Here is a 19,522-nt window from a genome sequence, read left to right as displayed (position 1 = left end):
TGTCTAGTTTCACAGTCCAGTCCAGCTCTAAAATTTGCTTAGAGTATCATATTGTGAAAATTACTTTACCTCTTCAATTAAAAGTTTTTAATAAATTTGGCATCATGGTGGTTCTTATCTCATAAGGTTGTTTTAAAAAGCAAATCATGTACTTGGTTAAGTGTGGAATATGCTCAAAATGTTATTCTAACTCTTAGAGGCAAAGGGAACCAACTTTTTTTTTTTTTTCCAAAAGAAACCACTCCAGAAATAGCTTTGAGAGAGAAAAACGATGGTGGTTATAGAGAACTTGAGCTGACTTATGTACAACATTTCACAGAAATCATCCCCGACTGACCAGACAGGGAGGTAACAAATCAATGAATCACTTTGGAGATGGGCAGCCACTGCTTGCAGCACGTTGCTAAGATGACCTAGTGATGTGTGGAGACAGCCTATTCCCTGTGCGTGGGGGGCACAGCCCAACACAAGTCACACTGCGGAGGGAAATGTAAACGTTGGGTCTGTGTCAGGGTGCAGGGAGGTGGCGGGCGGACCCTGACAGGAGATGGTGGTGAGGGGAACGCTAGGAAACCTGGCAGGGCTGCCTGGTGAGGTGGATGGGGGAGAGACAACTGGTAAGGCAAGTGGCTCTGCGTGTGACTTTCCTGTGGCAGCCTCCCCTGCCCTTTCTGCCTGCCAGCTGCAGCTCTAGCTGCGTAGCCACTGGAGCTCCAAAGGGGTGGTGATTGGTGAATTCTTGGAGCACATCTTCAGATTTCCCCCTCCCTGAAAAACCCAACAGACTCCATGGGAGCTGCCTCATTAGAGTAGTTATTGAGAATGTTGTTGCCGAAGTTTACTCACAGATCTCCTGGATAAACTTGGAACTTTCCGAGTTTACTTTAAATTTCAAGGGCTTTGAACTGCTCCTGTAACAACAGTAGAAATTGCCAAACGGGCATCGCAGAGTAAGGTAAAAGGCTCCCATCGTGGGTGAGAGAAGCCCAGGGGGTACAGACTCATCAGATTGTGGAGCATAAATTACACAGCCGTTGAAGAGGAGAGTTAATAAGCAGAGCATGTGGAGTCTGGACAGCCCCGTGATGGCCCCAGGAGGCGAAGTCTCCTCCACTGTGTGGTAGGCAGTTAGGCACAAGCAGAGCGGGAATGACAGGCCAGGTATGGAAGGTCACCAGGGCAGAAAGCCCCTTGTGCCCAGCAACAGACACAACTGAGAAAACAAGGACCTTACCCCAGGTGGCCTGTCCTCCCCTAGCATATCATTAGTCATGCAGTTTAGACGCCCCTGACCTTTCGTATCACTGGTCATCCAGTTCAAACCCTCCCATGACTTTTCCTTCCCTGCATGTCGTTGGTCATGTGGTGACCCCCTTGGAGGAGGTACCAGGGGGCCAAGAATAGCCTCATATGACCCCCATACAAGCCCTTGCACCGTGATTCCCTTAAGCATTAAGCCCTCAGGACCATGAGGTTCTGACCCACATCAAATGATCTTGGAAGCAGAGCCATCGATCGGACTGTTGACCACAGAGACAGAGTTTTGGTCCAACTAGAGATAACATCTAGGCCTCAGTTGTGTTTCAGCTCCAGACGCAGAAAAGCAGCAAGGCCAGGCTGGGCAATGCCATGGCTGACATCAGGACCAGCTGCGATGACTAATGACCCCTTGCTCTGGCGCTGACCCATCAGTGGAGACAATGACCCTGAAAGGACACACCTGGAAAGGTGTGACTATTCTATTAAGATCCTCCCCTAGGACCTCCCCTAAATCCCTGCCTTTAAAACCCTGAAGACAAAGAACCCAGGGCTCTCTCTCTAGGGTTCACCTGCTCGAATCTTCTTTCCTAGTGTACTTTGCTTTCTCTCCTAAGCCTCAAGGGCCCTTCTTTTGCCCTGAAACTTGTTTTCTGAGCCCACGCCCAGCTGGCTCACTTTTCCTGCTTCTGTGCCTTTCTGAATAAATTTTTCCAACGATTTGAGTTGCTTAGCTCTGACTTCTTCTCTTAGCCAAACTCAAGAACCAAGGCTGCTGAACCAAGGTCTAATAGCCGGTAGCAACTGGTGCCATTTCCCCGTCAGCAATTAGACCCCTGGCCACGCCCAGGGCACTCTGCTACATAGGCACCCATCTTTGCAAGGCACAGGAAAAGCCATGCAGCCATGTGCTGACCGGGTGGGGCAGGAAATGTGCAATACCGGTCTAAAATTAAACAATTACTCATCGCGCTGGGCATCGCATGACAACATGAAACCCATCGAAAGACCACATTCTGAGTTACTTCGTGTCACTCAGAATTAGAGGTCTGCCTCAGATATAGACCGTATAGTCTCCTTTCCAGGCAGTGGCTGGTTGTCTGCTCTTAACAGTGCATTTGCATTTTTATTTCTGCTTTCCCCGTATTACTCATTTTGGAAGCCACAGAGAATGATTTGTGTGGTGTTTTGTGTGTGTGTGTGTTTTTTCTGTCATTTTAAAAATTATTATCTAATCATGACTGTGTGCAATGATTTAACGACAAAGATGATTATGGCAGCATTGTTTACAGCAGTAGATATTTGAAAAGATTCTAAATGCTCTCTGACAAGAATCGGTGGCTGCATTATGATGCTGGAAGATGCAGTGTTATAAATGATGTGGTATAGTGAGTGACATGGGGAAACATTCACAAGTTCAGGTCACATGGAAAAAAGTTCGGACAGGATAGTATGTACCAGATGATACCCTTCGAATATTAAAATAAATACATAGGGAGAGACTACAGGAAAAAATACAACCAAATATTATTAGTAGTGATGTAATTTAGGTTATTTTTATTGTATCTAGGCTTTTCTATATTTTCCAAATTTCCTGCAATGATGATATGTGTATGACTGTGTGATCAGATAAGAATATTTTTAAAGCATTATCTTTGGGGACCAATTAACATAACAATGTAGATATGCACTGGTAATGCTTTTCCAATCTCAAAATTTCATACCCTTTTAGGTTCTCACTACCCAGCTGGTCTAGTAAAAATATTATTCTGTCTGCCTCCATAGTCTTTTATACGTATCTGAAGATTATGCATGAAAATGAGTCCATTAAAATGTTATTATATAAGGTACTCTCCCTCAGCATTAATTTAAAACCATATTTTGTCCCTAGTGCTTCCTTTTTTATAGTAATTAGGTTTTTATTATTAATTAGACTAATTCTTTATTAAAAAAGAATTTCTTCAGATGTTCAGGGACTAAAGACTTCTTACAAACATAAGTTGTGATAGTCACTGATGGAGCACTAAATGTCTAATTCCCTCCCTAGCGGTAAGTGAAATGCTTTGAAAGCCAAGCACACTCTCCCGTGTGTACATGAACATTTAATTCCATGAACCACAGCCTTCCATCTGCCAACTGGACCACTGCAGTGAAACAATAAACATTTCAAAAGAGTATTCTGCCTCTTAAAAGCCTCACTACCTGCTACGGATGGACTCAGAAACAGGGAGGAATCGTAGAACAATGTGAAATCACAGAACCTTGAGCTGGAAAGACCTAGAACACTGACTGCCATGCAGACTCCTCCCCGACTCAGGGACGGTGGGGAAAGAAAGCCTGTTAAATAGTAAATGTAAGAACCTAAGGGTAGAGATGACATTTTTAAAATAAACTTCTGAAATGTTATGATTAGAAATTGTTCCTATTTTAAAAAGTAGACAATCATAATTAGCTGAAACCCACGAAGATTCCTAATTTTAAAAGCTGGCCTTCTGATCGACGTGTTCTGATCCAGGCCGTGTGCCTGTTAGACGGTGGAAGGGACCTTCCACTCGCTTGCCTTCGTGGACGCTTAGCTGAGCAGACCGAGGTGAGGAAAGGAGTGTGAACAGAGCAATTTCAAGTTCTGAGCATCCAATGTACCTTTTAGTGGCTTCTGGGGATGTGGAAATCATCATCGGTGTATCTGATTTTTATTCATCCTGATTCTGTACTTCATGGTTGAGAGCATACGGAGAGAGGGAAACACACAGTTTCTTTCCAATCTGAGAGCAAAGGCTCTCTTTTGAAGGCTGGTGTGTTTGCCTCATTAACTGCAGCAAATTAATGCAATGGCATGAAAATTCTTCATTGTGAGGGATGGTTAGGAAAGATCAGCATTTCCTTCTGAGAAAAGGGATTTTAATCACACTGATTTATCGCTCCTTTTAATTTTTTATAATTAAATAACATTTTACTTGGGCAACTTTGGAGTTTTAAATTTCTTATAAAATGCTCTGGTTATACTTATTGACACTACAAAGTAATTGGCTTAATTAACCAATGGATACACTTCATTCTAAACTCCTTTTGAATTCAGGTCACGGTTACTGCAAAGCTAGACTCGTATCTGGTATAGAGACATAAATTGAGTTGTTTGGTATGCTGTTATCACTTTTCATGCACGTTTTTGAGTAGCAGTTGTACTCAGAATTGAAATAATTTATCTCTGAATTCTAAGCAAAATGCCAGGCCTCCTAGAAGCAAGCTTTCAGTGACAGACGGTTCCAGGAAGCATGACTCATCTACTCAGGAAGTGTTTAAGGAGGTGCCATGATGATGAAAGTCAGCTCAGACTCATCAATCTCAGCTGCTTCTCTGCCTTTTTCCAACCGGCAAAGGGGATTTTAACCACCACACTTCTTGGATTCAGATAGAGGATCCCCGTTGCTTCTGTAGGAAAACTGAGAGGCAAGGGAACAGAAGCCCTGCTTTCAATGTTTGGGGCCAATCGGTGCTGATCACAGCTGGGGAGCTGTTTTGGAAATAGCTCCTCATTTACTGCAAAATGTTTTAAAGAGCAAAAATTTACCCATAAAGTTGTGTCTATGTTGAAGTAATAATAAACAATATTTATTAGCACTTAATAAATAATATTTATTAGCTGAGTATTATTATGAGCCCTTCATTTGTATTGCCTAATTTAAAATTCCTAGCAGCTCTATAATGCAGGTAGTATTACTATCCCCATTTTAGAGTTCTGGAAACTGAGGTATGTAAAAGTGTATTATTAATTCAACATTTTAAAAGGCATCAATCAACTCCTCAAGAAGATTTTCTTGTTTTCTTCATTTGTTCTTTGTTTAAAAATAAGAATTGTTAAATTCAAGGATATAATGAAGGCCTTATCCTCTGTAATAATAGAGAATAGTGAATATGCTTTTTAAGTTACAGTGATAATACCCCAAATTCCTGTCAGGCGATGGAATCAATCTATTTTTCATTATATTTCTTAACAGAGCCTTTAGTAGAATAAGTGGACTAAAATGTTGGCTTTATCTTTTATCACATATCCTTTGTGAGAAGTGTCAAAACAAAATTAATGAAACAGGCTGTAGACAAAAAGAAAGAGGGAAATTAAGTGTCTTAAAAAATGAACCATTAATCATATCTCAGCCTAAAAAACTGAATGCTTTTTATCTGTGAATTTCTCTGTACCTGAGGTGCTTTTCTCACTTTAGGATTGGTGCAAATAATGACAGTGAATATTTATGTAAGTGTTTAATATGTGCCAAGCTTTATTCTGGCAATATAAAGATATATAGATATATATAGGTCTCTCTCTTCCTCTCTCTCCCCATATATATATGTATGTATATATCTATGTGTGTATATAATATATATACACACACACCTATATACAGTGGAACCCTGGTTTTCAAACTTAATTAGTTCCGGCAAGCTGTTCAAAAACTGAATCATTTTTTCCCATTAGAAATAATGTAAATTGAATTAATCCATTCCAGACCCCCAAATGATTCCCTGTTTTAACCTTTCTTATATACAGCACATGTCTAATGTACTGTTTAACCTACCTATTAAGTAATGAAGCCTGGGCATTCTGGTTCCAGAATGTTCAATCTTTTTTAAAATATATTTTTATTGATTTTTAGAGAGAGAGGAAGGGAAAAGGCGATAAAGAAGGAGAGAGAAACATCAATTTGAGAGCAAAACATCGATCAGCTGCCTCCCACACGCCTCGCACTGGGGATCAAATCGGTAAGCTTTTGGGGCCCCGGGCGACGTCCAACCAACTGAGCCACACCAGCCAGAGCAAAGTCTTCAACCTTAAGCACTCTGCTAGACCAAACGAGGACAGAGACTACTGAGCAAGGCTGTACATCCTCTTATGCAGCCTGGGCACCTGTGAGACATTCACTTACAAGTGAGCGACAGATGAGTTATGAAACCTCTGCTTATTATTAGCATCCCACAGTCACCAGCAGACATAGGAGAGCTGGTGTAAGCCGTTCTAATTCCAGTGAACCCCCCAGAAAGGGACAGAAAGATCCACAACTGAAAGAGTGGTGTCTGGAGTTGCTTCCAACTTTGGGTTTATCTTTAAACCAAAATATTCGGAAACTGAGGCACTTGTTTCTGAGGCCTGTATAGCATCATGTGGCCAAGGGTGACGTGTGCCGCAAACACTAACTGTTTACATTTCACTTATTAGAGAGGGTGCAGGGTCTTTAAAGATAAAAGAAACCAAAGTCCTATCAAGCGCTATACGTGTGGCAGAAGGGACCTTAGAAGAGAAAGAGGTCCAGCTCTGAACTGTCGGAGCTACGAACAGACCAGACCAAGGCTCTGCCTGGGAGAGGAAGTCAGACCTCCCGAGGGAGGAGCAGCATTCCTAAGTGACAGGTCACCAGGAAAGAGATGGCATCTGCAGGAGAGGGAGGCTGTTATAAGATGAGAAACAATATCCCGAATGTTTGGAGGCAGAATCTGAATGGCCACGAGGGAGCTGTGCTCTCCCCAAAAGAGCGCTGGGAATAGTAAGAAGCATTTCTTGAGTACTGAATATTTGCCTGGTGTGTAGATTATCTTATAACAATTTTATGAGTAGGTGTGATTGTTCCCTCCATTTTACACATGAGGAAACTGAGGCAGCAAGAGGTCAATTTCCATACCCAAAGTCACAGCTAGTGTGGAGAATCCAAGCTTTGAGTCCAGGCAGGCTCCAGGGTCCTCACTTTGGTTAGAAAGACCTGAGCATGAACTGGGCTCCATAACCTCCTAACGGTGTGGTCTTGAGTACTGTTACTTATCTGAGTCCCATTTCTCCTGTCTGTTAAATGTGTAAAAAATCCAATTATTAGACTAACCTGAGGATAAGCAATAATATCTATCCAAGTGTCTGTAATAGTGCCTAGACTTTCATTCTTGTCATTCTCAAAATAAACATCTGAGATGTGAAGGAGAACTTTCTACTATCTCACGGACTTAAAAGTTTCACTTATTTGTATGAGAATAAAAACAGAAAAAAATTGGAAAACATCTCTAGAATAATGTTTTCCTAAGAATGCTCTGTGGAATACTAACGTCCAAGAGATGTCAATGAGTAAGAATTCCAGGCAAAGACTAATCTACCTGGAATTGCTGCCATTGGTGTCCCCTCAGTGTTCCCTCCTTCAGGGCGAGGCCCACTCTCTCCCTGCTTGTCACCGTCGTACACAGTTCTATGAGGCTAAATCCTGATATCATCGTTGTTTCTTTCACTGTATCACTTCCTCCCATCCAGTCGTTCATCCAGTTCTGTGGATTGTAGCTCCTAAGTGCTCGAGTGCATGTTTACATTCCTCCACACACAACATGAAGAACTCTTGCGGTCTCTCTCACCTGGACTGCAGCCACCCCTCACTGGGTCTCCAGTTACCCTTACCTCCCTTCAATTTATTCTGGACACCAGAGTTTTTAAAAGTGCCAACCTGAGCAATCAGTTTCCCAGCTTACACTGGAAAGATCTCGTGCTGCTCTTTGGGAGGTCACTGAAAGTCACACATGCCCACACACTCTACACTTGCAGGTCTCGCCCACCCGGGAGCTCATCTCGGCCTCAGCCACCCTGATCTTTCATTTCGGACAAAGATTCTCTCCTTGACCCAACTCTTGTCAGGCTCCTCTGAGCCTTCTTTACTAGGCCTCAAGCCTGCCCTATAAAAACTACAGACTTTCAGCACAAACGATTTCTTCCACTCATTTCCCCACATTAAAAAACTTAAACACTAACATAGTCTCTATCAGCTCAAGGCCGCATCCCTAGGATGGCCTTAGCCCCCTAAGTACCTGCCTGAGAAAGCTCAAGACGGTCAACACGGGCCAACCCCTAGGACACCTTGACCACCCCCTGACCACCTTTCTTAGAGCACCTACTAAAAAGGGCTTAGAATTCTGAGTCTTCCTCTGTCCCTCTGAGACGTACACATATCTCCTACAACTCAGGACTGTCTTTTTCAAGAATCTGAAACCCGTTCCTTAGGAATGTCATCATCAGAAAGGATAGGGCCCCTGTGTCTCAGTCTCTGTGGGAGGAAGACTCCTATCTTCCATCATTGCCTAATCCCCAACAGACCCAGGTGGTCTAACCACACTTAGGCTTCCTGAGCGTTTGGAATTTTTCATCTCCCGGACTCTGCTGGAGCCCCCACCGGTGCCCTCCCATCCCCCTCATTGTCCCTTTAAAATGCCCAGTCATATCTATGCAAATTGAAGTTCAGTTCAGTTCATACTGAGCCCTCTGCCCTGTTGCAGTAGTATATTACCGATTAAAATCAGTCCTACCCCTGTAACTAGTGAATGGCTTTCTCCTTGACAGTTCTCCAAACACAACATCCCTAAGTTTCCTTCGCATCTTGCTGTTATCCTTCCCCAGGACAGCTTCCCTGACCCACAGGTGAGCTTGGCTCTCAAGTCTCATGTCCTCAGAACACCCAATAACATTCCCTGATAGCACTAACACAGCTTGTAATTAAATCTGTACTGTGTGATAAATTAACCTCTGTCTCTTCCCTGAAGACAAGAAAAACTGATATTAAAACAGTTGTATTTTCATGGCCTATGTGTCTAAAATATATTTGAATAACTGAATAAATGGATAAATGAATGAGCAATGCATAGTTATGATAGCAACAGCTCGAGGAATTCCCGCAGCAAAAACAGAACGGAAGAGCAAACCCTACTTGTGCTTAATTCAGCTTTCCCAGATTTATTAGAATTTAGGTCTCTTTATTAGTGAAACATCTATCAAAATTTGTTACAGAAAGAGATATGGGGTTTCCCCACAGCTCTTTGTAACTTCCCTTTGTCTGGGTTCCTGAGTCACCATGTGGAAAGCAAGGAACACCCGCACTGAACTCTGATGCCACTGAGAAATAAACTTCTCAATCGTCCGAGAATGTACCAGTTTTCCGCAACAACAGCAAGTGTTACCTTAACTAACTACAATATCGCAGGGACCTGATGTTTCAGTCGCAGGTGCAAAATGTTGCTCAGGCTGCAGACTTAGAAAACGTGGATGTAGAACTGAAAGGTTCAGGGATATGGATATTTTCAGCCATCCTTTCATTTAAAATGCATTCTTTTGTAATTGGAAGGAGGACATGGGAGTGTAATACAATCATATAAACATCTGGCGAACATGATGACATCAGCAAGAGGATTTGGCAAGAGATGAAATGAATCTTGTGAAGGCTAGTAGGAAATGCATTTGACAGACGTCCCTGACATAATTAAGAGGACTTGAAACTGACATAAGTGGAAAAGGAAAATGCAGAGGAAGGTAAGAAAGGGTGTGATGAAAGACAATAGAGGCGAAGGTGCCAAACAAGGAAAGGTGGGAGAACATTGGGATCAGAATTCAAAAATTTTAAAGTACATCTGACATTTTTGCATAATGAGGTAAGTATGATAACAGCGTTACCAGGCCTTGATGAGACAAAGCATATAACTCAGCTATACCCATGAAAAAATGAGACCTGTTGAAAAAGTAACTTTAGTAGCATTTAAAGGTATATGTTAAGAGAATACCTATTAAAATATTTATAACTTCCCCAGAGAGAGCTTTGAAGTGCGGATGCGACGTGCTGTCTCGGTAGAAGTGGGCTACAGACTGTGGCCTCAGGGGCCGGTCTAGGGATTTATGGGCTCCCCTTATTGAAACCCCCAGAGACTGTGACTGAGCAGGTCTGGGGTGAGGTCTAGGAATTTGTTTTTCTTGATTATATCACAAGATCCTCAGGTGGTTCTGGAATGCAGCCAGATTTAGCAGCTAGTTGTAGGGACTTTATCTTCTAGTATCAGCTTTTTGCTCGGTAGAGACTCCAATTTTTTTACAGAGGAAAAAGTGAAGCAAAGAGAAATAAACTAGGGTGGCCATGGGGAAATCATTTCAACCATCTAGACATCACTCAGATGTCTTTTTCTGGAAGAAAGCATGATACCTGATAAATTCTTTATATGCTCTCTTCTCTCAGGAAGTAAATAGCATAGAAAAGTGCTACCCGGGACTAATTCTGGCCAGCAAAGAAATGATTTTTAATGTAGAAGGGACCAAAACAGGAGAGCGGATCCATTTCCCTAGAGTCTGGTTGAATGCACACACCAGTCACAGGTCTCAGGTTCTAGGGAGCCAGACTTCAAAAGGAGATATGAGCCCTGGCCAGTTTGGCTCAGTGGTTAGAGCGTCAGCCTGTGGACTGAAGGGTCCCAGGTTTGATTCCAGCCAAGCTCATGTTCCTCGGTTGCAGGTTCAATCTCGGCCCAGTTGGGGCATGTGAGGGAAGAAACCAATCGATGTGTCTCTCTCACATCGATGTTTCTCTCTCGCCCTTCCACTCTCTCTGAAAAAGCAATGGAAAAAAATATCCTTGGGTGAGGATTTTAAAAAAAGGAGATATGAGCCCATGGGCCAAAAATATTAACAATGAAAAATAAAAGAGCAGCAATAGAAAAAGGAAAGAAAATTTTTTTAAAATGACAAATTCTAAAAAAATTAAATTCTATCCACAAAGTCAGGAATAGCCTTTACAACAATAAAAGAGAAAACCTCTGGAAAAAATCAGTTAAGAAGAAACACATGGAGCTACATAGGTGCTTCCTGGCCATTTTTTGAGCACACATACAAATTAGCTAAACTGTAGGAAATAGAACAATGGGGGGGGGGCATCTCTATGTTTTTTAAAGCTATCATTAGGGCAAAAGACGTAAAAATGTGGATTGGGCCAACACCTGCAGAAAACAGCATAACTCAGTGAAGGGGAAGTAGAAACTTGCCTCAGATGATTTTGAAACTGGAAGAAGAGACATTGAAATCCAATTTAGAAGATAAGGCAGTCAATGCTTTAAATGAATTTTTTTAGGTTTAAATGAATTACATCCTGCAGTACTGGAAGGTACAGTCACTACAGAACCTACTTTGTAATCTTGCTAAATGTGTATGAGAAATGTCTGAGCGTGATAGCAGAACCCATGCCCTGCTCACAGATTCTGCCTCTGCCCACACGTGTGATCTGTGAGCAGAGACAGATCTGTGATCTGGTCGACCGCCTGGGGGGTCACCCATCCCTACACGGGCTAGATCCATGCCTTTGCGGTCAGACTCAACCAGATGAGCCACCTGTGCTGGTAATTTGTCGACAAGGGCAAGTCTAGTTGGTTATAAGTGCTTGAGGTAAATGGTCATGTAAAGGGGTAAAGTCATGCCTCAGCCAGGTGGCTCAGTGGTTGGAACATCACCCTGTGCACCAGAAAGGTTGCGGGTTCCATCCACGGTCAGAGCGAGTATGGGAGGCAACCAATGATGTTTCTCTCTCTCTCTTCCTTCCTCTCTTTCTAAAATAAAACAATAAAATAAATAAAAAACATATCCTCCGGTGATGATTTTTTTTGAAAAAGAAGTGAAGTCATGGTTGGGATGGCCATGTTGAAACTGAAATTGTGAGGCTGCAGAAACTCAAAGGAAGTTTTGGGGGAGAGAGATGGGAATAGTGTACATAATGCAGGGAGAAGCAACAAAGCAGGAAGACAGAGGGGAGAATCCACTAAGCTGCCTCTGTTTCTGCCCTCTCTCAGCTTTTCAGTTTATTCTGTGTGTCACGAGGTTTCTTACTTTCCTCAGAGAAACAGTCCTTCATAATGCTAATCTTTTCTACGTGGTTTAGTTTGAGTGTGTATGTGCGACCAAGGATAAAAAGCACAACAGTGAAAAGTAAGACTGCTGGAGGTCTGAAGGAAAAATTATTCAGCTTCCAAAATGTGGGAAAGATTTATTGTGGAATCTCACAGATGAGTAAGACTGACAGTAATTTTTTGAAAAATCCTAAATTGGACACTAAAAACAATTTGTCAGCAATTAGCAGAGAGGATTATAATAAATGACCACTGCTTATCTATGAAGAAACCATGCTAAAATAGCATAAATTTCTCTTTGTGACTGTCTCTAGAGTGGTAGACCCAAGGGTTTCATGGACACTCCCTCATGCCACATTTGAGGGGGCAGAAAATTGTGAAAAAGTGTATAGGTAGAGGGTGTGTGGTACTACAGCTAAGAGCATTGGCCTGGAGCCATAAAACCTGTGAGAAAGCCTGGCTTTGTCATCTACAGTCTTTGTGATTGCAGATAACCTGTATTTACCTCAGTTGTCTTACCTGTCAAATGGGTATAATATTTCCTACATTAGCTGTAGGAAAATTACCTAGCAAATAATAAATGTCATAATTACCTAGCAAATAATAAATGCTTGATAAAGATCAAGCTGTCATAATTACCTAGCAAATAATAAATGCTTGATAAAGATCAGCTATTACTATTACCAAGTTGTTTGAATGATGCTATTGTAAAAGTGTTCAATAATAGATCATTTTAACCAAAGAAACCTGTCATTTTGGAGAATTTGAAACAGGCACCATCTTGTTTGACATTTTTATCAATTATCTTTTAATAATTAGTAGACCAGTGGTCAAAGAGTCTGCATACAAATGAATAATGCTCTACAGACCGAGAATCAGGATTTGGAGGAATCATGAAGTGATGGAATTCTCAGGCAAAACAGTCAAACATAACTTACTAAGAGTAATATCCTGGGGGTAACTATAAAGCCATTAAAATTCATGCAAAAGTGACCTGGAGATTATAGGTCTTAATGTAGTCCAACATTACGACCTAACAATAAACTCATTTAACCTCAGCCTACAATACCAGATGTATATGAACCAGATGATATAGTCCCAGCATACTTGGTTCTGGATAGGTTAGTTGGAGTGCTGCATCCAATCCTGGGCCACATTTTAAGAGACACTGACATATAAGAGAACATGCAAAGGTCCCATGAGAGCGCACCACTTGAGGACCAGTTAGGGAAATGAAGGATGAAGATTGGAGAAAAGAGGCCAAGAATTAATGATGATTTGCTTGAGAGAACGCAGACATTGAATTCAGGGACTTAGGCTTCTACATTCACTCTCTCCCCTTCATGCCTCTTCACTCTACAGTCTTGTTCCTGCTCCCACAAACCCTTAAATAATGCTCTGCCCAGGGTCACACTGATCTCCAAGGAACACTGCTCAAACCTGGCCTTTCTTGGCCCCTTGGGAGAATCTCACCTTATTGATCACTGTCACCTTCTATTATACTCTCTTCCCTCAGCTTCCATAACATAATGACCTCCTAGTTTCCTCCCTTCCTTTCCTCACCATGCACATGCTCCCTGTTGACCTAACACATGCTCTGGCCTTCCTATAATCTCTGTGCTGATCGCTCTCAAATCCATCACTTCTGTTTGCATACTCGATCACCTATAAGAAATCTTCTCTTCCACATGGAGACTCAGACTCAAAGCAAAAAATGGAAAAGTGAAATCAAGTTGTAAAATACAGGACGAATTCTTAAAGTTGGCTTCCCACAACTGTATGAGCAATACGGTTACTGCTGTAAGCAAATGAACCTCCCTCCCAATGAATATTTTATTTCCAAATCTCAAACATTTTGTTTTGCCCAGAAGACAAAATAATGAAGCATAGATTAGATTCCCAATGGGCTTCTTACCCATCCACACCTCTCAGCAAAGTTGGGCACAATGTCCGACCAGCACCTAATCAAGTCCTTTCATAGTTTCAGTTTTATTAAATCAAAATAATGCAATTCTGGCTGCAGTAACAGTCACTCAATTGAGACTTGGCTAAGTCACTTGAAAAAATACAAACTAACTACAAGTTATTAAAATAATGAAAACTAGATTTTGTGTTTGTGGCTTTGCTCTCCTTAAATGGTTATTTGTGCTTTTACATTTTCCATCAGAGACCAGCCACTGTAGAGATTGCTCTGGTCTTGCCCCTTGGCTTAAAGAAATGGAAAAAAATCTCCTCCCTCTGGCAACAGCATCATTCTTTGGAAGCCTTTGCTGAACTTCTGGTTCTCATTCTGTATTTTTGCTGCTTTCACCATCAATGTTGCACAAGACAGATGGCATGCCTGTAACATCATCTCTGAAGGGCCTCTGATGAGCTGCTCTGCAGTTACTGGAACAAGTATTTTTTATTTGACAGTTTTCAAACACCTCCAAAATTTATCTGATGGGCCTTGTTACTATTCCATCCTCAAGTAAGTCCAGAGAGATGGAGTCCAGTCTCTGGAAAGGTTTCATCTCATTTCCTCCCTACTCTTCCTGCCAAAGCTTGCTTTAAAGTCCAGTTCAAAAGCTTCCCCCTCTCTGCAGCTTTCTCCATGGTGCTTTATGAAATCGCTACGTGGTGCCGAGCATATTGCAATGCTCTGCCAAGGCCACGAGTTCTATTTTGGTTTGTGCTCAAAGTGATAAAATTGCAATGACTGTGTAGGGCTTATACCAAAAGGCTAGTTTGGAATTCAGTTCTTTCTCATTAATTAATAGCTATCATTAGGCTGGTGCTAAAATATGTCTGTGATATTCGATTTAACTTGAACTTACTGAGCTCCTGTAAGATTCCCAACTCTGGACTCAGTGCCTGGGTCATACAGTTAGTGGAAGACAGCTCCCACCTTCACAAACCCCAGAGTCAGGAGGGCATGTGGGCACAATCACAATTAGTAAGAATATAATATGATGAACTGCTGTGCTTGTGGTATGAAAAAGGGCTTTGAAAGCAACTTTTCTATTTTGTTTTCATACAGAATGATCAAGATCTCACCATCTGAAGAAAAACAATGGCTACTGCAGGCAAATGGAATGAGGCAGGCACCCATTATTAAGCTTGTGAAGCTCACCTAAACACTAGAGCAAGGAAAGCGGACTTCAAAACCATTGTCAAGTTTGTGCTTATAAGTTTGTCTTATGTTGCATCCTATTTTCTTTGAATACTAGTAAATACAACTTTCTAATGAGCAAACACTATGGTTCAATATTTCTATAATATTGAACTTTTCTAAATATAAAACAAGGTTTTCTTTAACCCATAAAATTATCCCTCAAAAACAAGGCAATCCATATATTCAGGACCTCAGAAAGTCTCTCGAAGTACAGGAAGTTTCTCTTATTTGTTTTGAAAAAGAGATGTGCTATTTGGAAAAGATATGTTAACCTCAAACAACCTCAATCAATGGTAGGTTTTTAAAGAACTGGTAAAAGGAGGGCTACAATTTTTCTTACAAGGATAAAGCATTTTTTTTCCTGAGAATATGTCCTCAAAGTTACAAGTGCTGGATGTTGGGAGTCTTTACAAGCAAGGCTTCAAAAAACCATGATCACCTTAAAAAGAAACATACTAAATCACTGTGTTGTGGACAGGTGGGATGGGGGGAATGTCCCAGTGTTATCAGAGTTGGCACTTGTCACTTCAGAAAAGATTTCTAGTGAAAACATCAAGTGTGGATTCAAAAGTATTATATATTAACAATGTAAATGGATATGAACATGATGTGTTAGATGACTCAAAAAGTGATTTTATTAATGATGAAAATATATGTCAAAATATATGTAAATTGACTAAAATTACTTTATGAAGTGTGAGAGTAGAAATCAATATTTCTAAATTAATGTAATAGTTCATAATTTTATATATGAATGTATAATTACATAATAAAATAAGTAGCTGCCTAACTTTACAATTTATAGCCCTAAAAAGTTGCATAAAAAAGTTAGCAATAAATGTTTTATAAATAGAATATCATGAAAATTGCAGATTACCTCATATTTTGGGTTCCTTGATTTTCAAGCAACTTTTATTGCATAGCATTGTATATGGAGAATTGAATAAGTGTCACTGGTGATCATTATTATAACAAATAGAAACTTCTGTTTTGCAAAAAGAAAGGTTAACTAAAATGAGCCTAAATTTAAACAAAAACAAAAATCAAAATCATGATTCCTAGTATCAGGCAAATTAAGTATTAAATAAGGCCATGACACCCAAACATTTTTCTGATCTATTTGTAGAGAGCAACCATAAAAGCAACCAACCAGAAATAGAAGTTATTCTTCCCCCTCTGCATTATTTAATTTACATGAGGTTAGTCAGTCCAGAAGGTATAATGAAACCTAAAAACATAGTTCTCTGTGTATATAATTTAAAAGCTTACATATCCCTACTATTAAGATGATGCAGAGCCCTAGCTGGTTTAGCGAAGTGGTTAGAGCGCTGGCCTGCAAACTGAAGGTTTGATTCTGGACAAGGGCACGTTGGCCCCGCTCAGGACACATGCAGGATGCAACCAATCAATGTGTCTCTCTCACATTGATGTTTCTCTCTCTCCCCCAACCCCTTCCACTTTCTGAAAAGCAATGAAAAAATATATATCTCCTAGGGTGGGGATGAAGACAATGCAGAGGAAGGCATGAAATATTCCTGTTCAAACGCCATGGCTAGTGGCATATTATAGATGTGTGGGGCAGGGTTAGGGATTTGGTTCTTCAAGCACGGTAACTTCTAGTTTGGCTTGCCTAACTTTATCTGAAAATAAAGTCATTTACTTAGCTTCAGAATACATACCTCTAAGTAGTCTGTGGAGCAGTTTATGTAATGTTCCAATTCAAATTCTAAAAACGTGTAATTCACAATGTTGCCAGTTGTTGCTTGGATGGTCCAGTTGCAACGCTGGTTGTGAGAATAGGGATTTGGATAATGTATACTCTCTAAGATGCCATAGGTTCGATTCACAATCATCACGTTCTCACATGCTGGAAAAAATAACCATGATTGTTAAGAACCACTCTCAAATATACCAAAATTGCTCCAAGATGTGTGTGAGATTTCCTTTAAAAAATTTAGTTTTAAAGAAGGACACACACACACACATATATATCTATATATCTATATCTATATATCTATATCTATCTATCATCTATCTATATATTTGGTACAGCATTTTTATAGTGAAAGAGTCTCCATTTAGAACAAATGTAAAATGATTGAGTGAATTCACCAACTTGAAAGTGTCATGAAAATTGCCTGTGTCAGAATGGGCATCCAAGTCCTGTGAACTGTGGAAAGCCAAATAGCTTAGCACTACTCAGAGATCTGTTTGTTTAGAGAAGTGTATTAAACATTCTATGCTTCTGTTTTTCTAACTTTAACATTTGGAAGGGACAGAAATCTTGACCTTTAAATTCAACAGTTTAAAAACACAAAGTTCTATGTGAATGCTAAAAACGAATAATAGCATGGCTTTGTTGAATTCAAAAGTCAGCATGTAACCCATGACAAAGGCTCTGTTATCCCCCTAGTTAGTCATCAGGAAGTACCCAGCGAATAGAGGGAATGTACAGGATTGGAAGAAAAATGAAAATCTTAAATTTTTTTAAAAGCCTTCAATCCAAGGGTGGCATTTTCTTCAACTTAGTTTTCAACAAAACTATACTAGGTACCTCTGGAAGGGGTATGGCTTGTGCTGGGCGTCAGTGCCAATTTCAGTCACCTAATGACTTAAAGGCATATGTGCGCCTTTTCTCAAGTCTTTCTTATATTATTTGTATGGCGTGCAATATAGGAGAATGGGAAAATAAATGTTATATTGAAAAGTTGTCTCTGAAGAACATGGTTCATACATGCATTTCTACCACAGGACTGTCTCCTGGCAGGTGGCTGGAATACTGTTTATAAACTTTGGTTTGAAAAGTATACACTTGCGGCTCTTCAGAAATCTTCCTTTGCTAGAGCAGGGGAGTACTCAAACTATTTCTCTTGGAATATTTTTAGGTAATATTTTTGTCCACACAGGATTTCTAAAGAATGATTTTGTGATTTTAGGTGCCTGCAAGAAGTTACACCTATTAGGCAGACAGGCATCGTGTGCCTCAATGACGACAAAACAGGGCAGAGGAAAATATGGTCCATTAAACCATGTGAGCTGTTCTCAGTGCTCAAAAATTATACTATCTGCCAAATGGCAAATGATATGGAAAATCTCACTGGTTACTTCTGATTTTTACCTTTAAGCACCCATGTGCACTAAATTACTCCTTTAGTGTTCTGAAATTATGGGAGAGAGTAAAATATCATAGAAATAAAAGTAACTGAGAAACATATTAGCACAGCAATAATAAAATTAGAGAAAGGATTATGTGCTCAACCAAATGGATATATCCCTGCTGGGATTTGGGAGGGCTTTTCATGCACTAATGATGAATTTCTGAAGAACAAAGCTACATGTCATTAAAACTCAGTATTTAAAACCATCTAGAGTTCAGCCTAACCCTAGATATAAGTGAATACGAATCTTTAAATTCACACATAATCAAAGTTAAACATTAACTATACTCTCAACTAATCCAAAGTATATTCAGATCATGATTTTGTGACTTTCAATTCTATTTTTAGATAATTGTGTCAAAATTATGGATAAACTTAGATTTAGTGGGGCAAATGGTACTTTAAAAAATACAAGTAGCCTTGGCCAGTTTTGCTCAGTGGTTAGAGCATTGGCTTGCGGGTTGCAAGTTCGATTCCTGGTCAAGGGTATGCACCTCAGTTGCAGGTTCACTCCCTTCCCCAGTGGGGGGTGCGTTTGGGAGGCAACCAGTCGATGTGTCTCTCTTACATGGATGTTTCTCTCTCTCTCTTTCTCTCTCCCGCCTCCTCCCTCCCTTCCACTCTCTTTAAAGATCAATGGAAAAAATATCCTCCTGTGAGGATTAAAAAAACAACAACACACACAAAAAAACACAAGTCAAGTGTTTATTAAATAACATAAACTCAAGAAAACTTTGTCAAATATCCATTTTGAAGCTAACTTTAGAAAGCATTTAATTCTAGAGCTAGAAGGGAGCTTTCACAATCACCTAATTTAATCTCCTTTCTTTAGGAGAAAAAATATCATGGAACCCCAGAGAAGAAAAGTGATCTTCCCAGGCCAAACAAGCCCCTGGGCCCCTGGACTTTCTGTGTGATGCTCCTTTAATTCCAGGTTGCCTAATAGGAAAGCAGGTTTTAAAATGGCATCTCTACAAAGACCAGATTTTCCCACAGTAAAGAACGTGCTTATTCTGTGTTTGGCTCACAAGGACCATAGTTTCCTGTAATAAAATTAAGGTAGCTTCTGAAGTACAAGACAAAAAAAAAATTGTGTGGAGTATACTATGTACAGTGGAATAATTAGAAGATCATAATGTTTGATACTAATGCAAATCCATTAGCTGTTAACCGGTTACACTGATCTTTAGCTGAATTGCAACTATTTCAGCATATTAAATACGCTCCTAAGTTTCTATAGCTTACCACATGCTTTAGTTAAATGATAAATTTAATGCATAACCAT

General features: G+C 40.3%; 1 protein-coding gene across 1 annotated transcript in view; it reads right to left on the bottom strand.

Moving 5' to 3' along the window:
• CUBN (cubilin) overlaps positions 1–19,522 on the bottom strand; it is a 258,721-nt gene that overhangs the window by 170,827 nt on the left and 68,372 nt on the right. The window contains exon 27 of the mRNA XM_081135485.1: positions 16,759–16,946. Coding sequence (XP_080991611.1) covers positions 16,759–16,946 — 188 coding nt within the window. The remainder of the gene's footprint in view (positions 1–16,758; positions 16,947–19,522) is intronic.

The sequence above is a fragment of the Miniopterus schreibersii genome (assembly GCF_964146895.1).
Source record: "Miniopterus schreibersii genome assembly, chromosome: 1".
NCBI classification, from domain to species: Eukaryota; Metazoa; Chordata; class Mammalia; order Chiroptera; family Miniopteridae; genus Miniopterus; species Miniopterus schreibersii.
The sequence above is the reverse complement of the archived record's forward strand: the minus strand, read 5'-3'. Positions and strand labels throughout refer to the sequence as shown.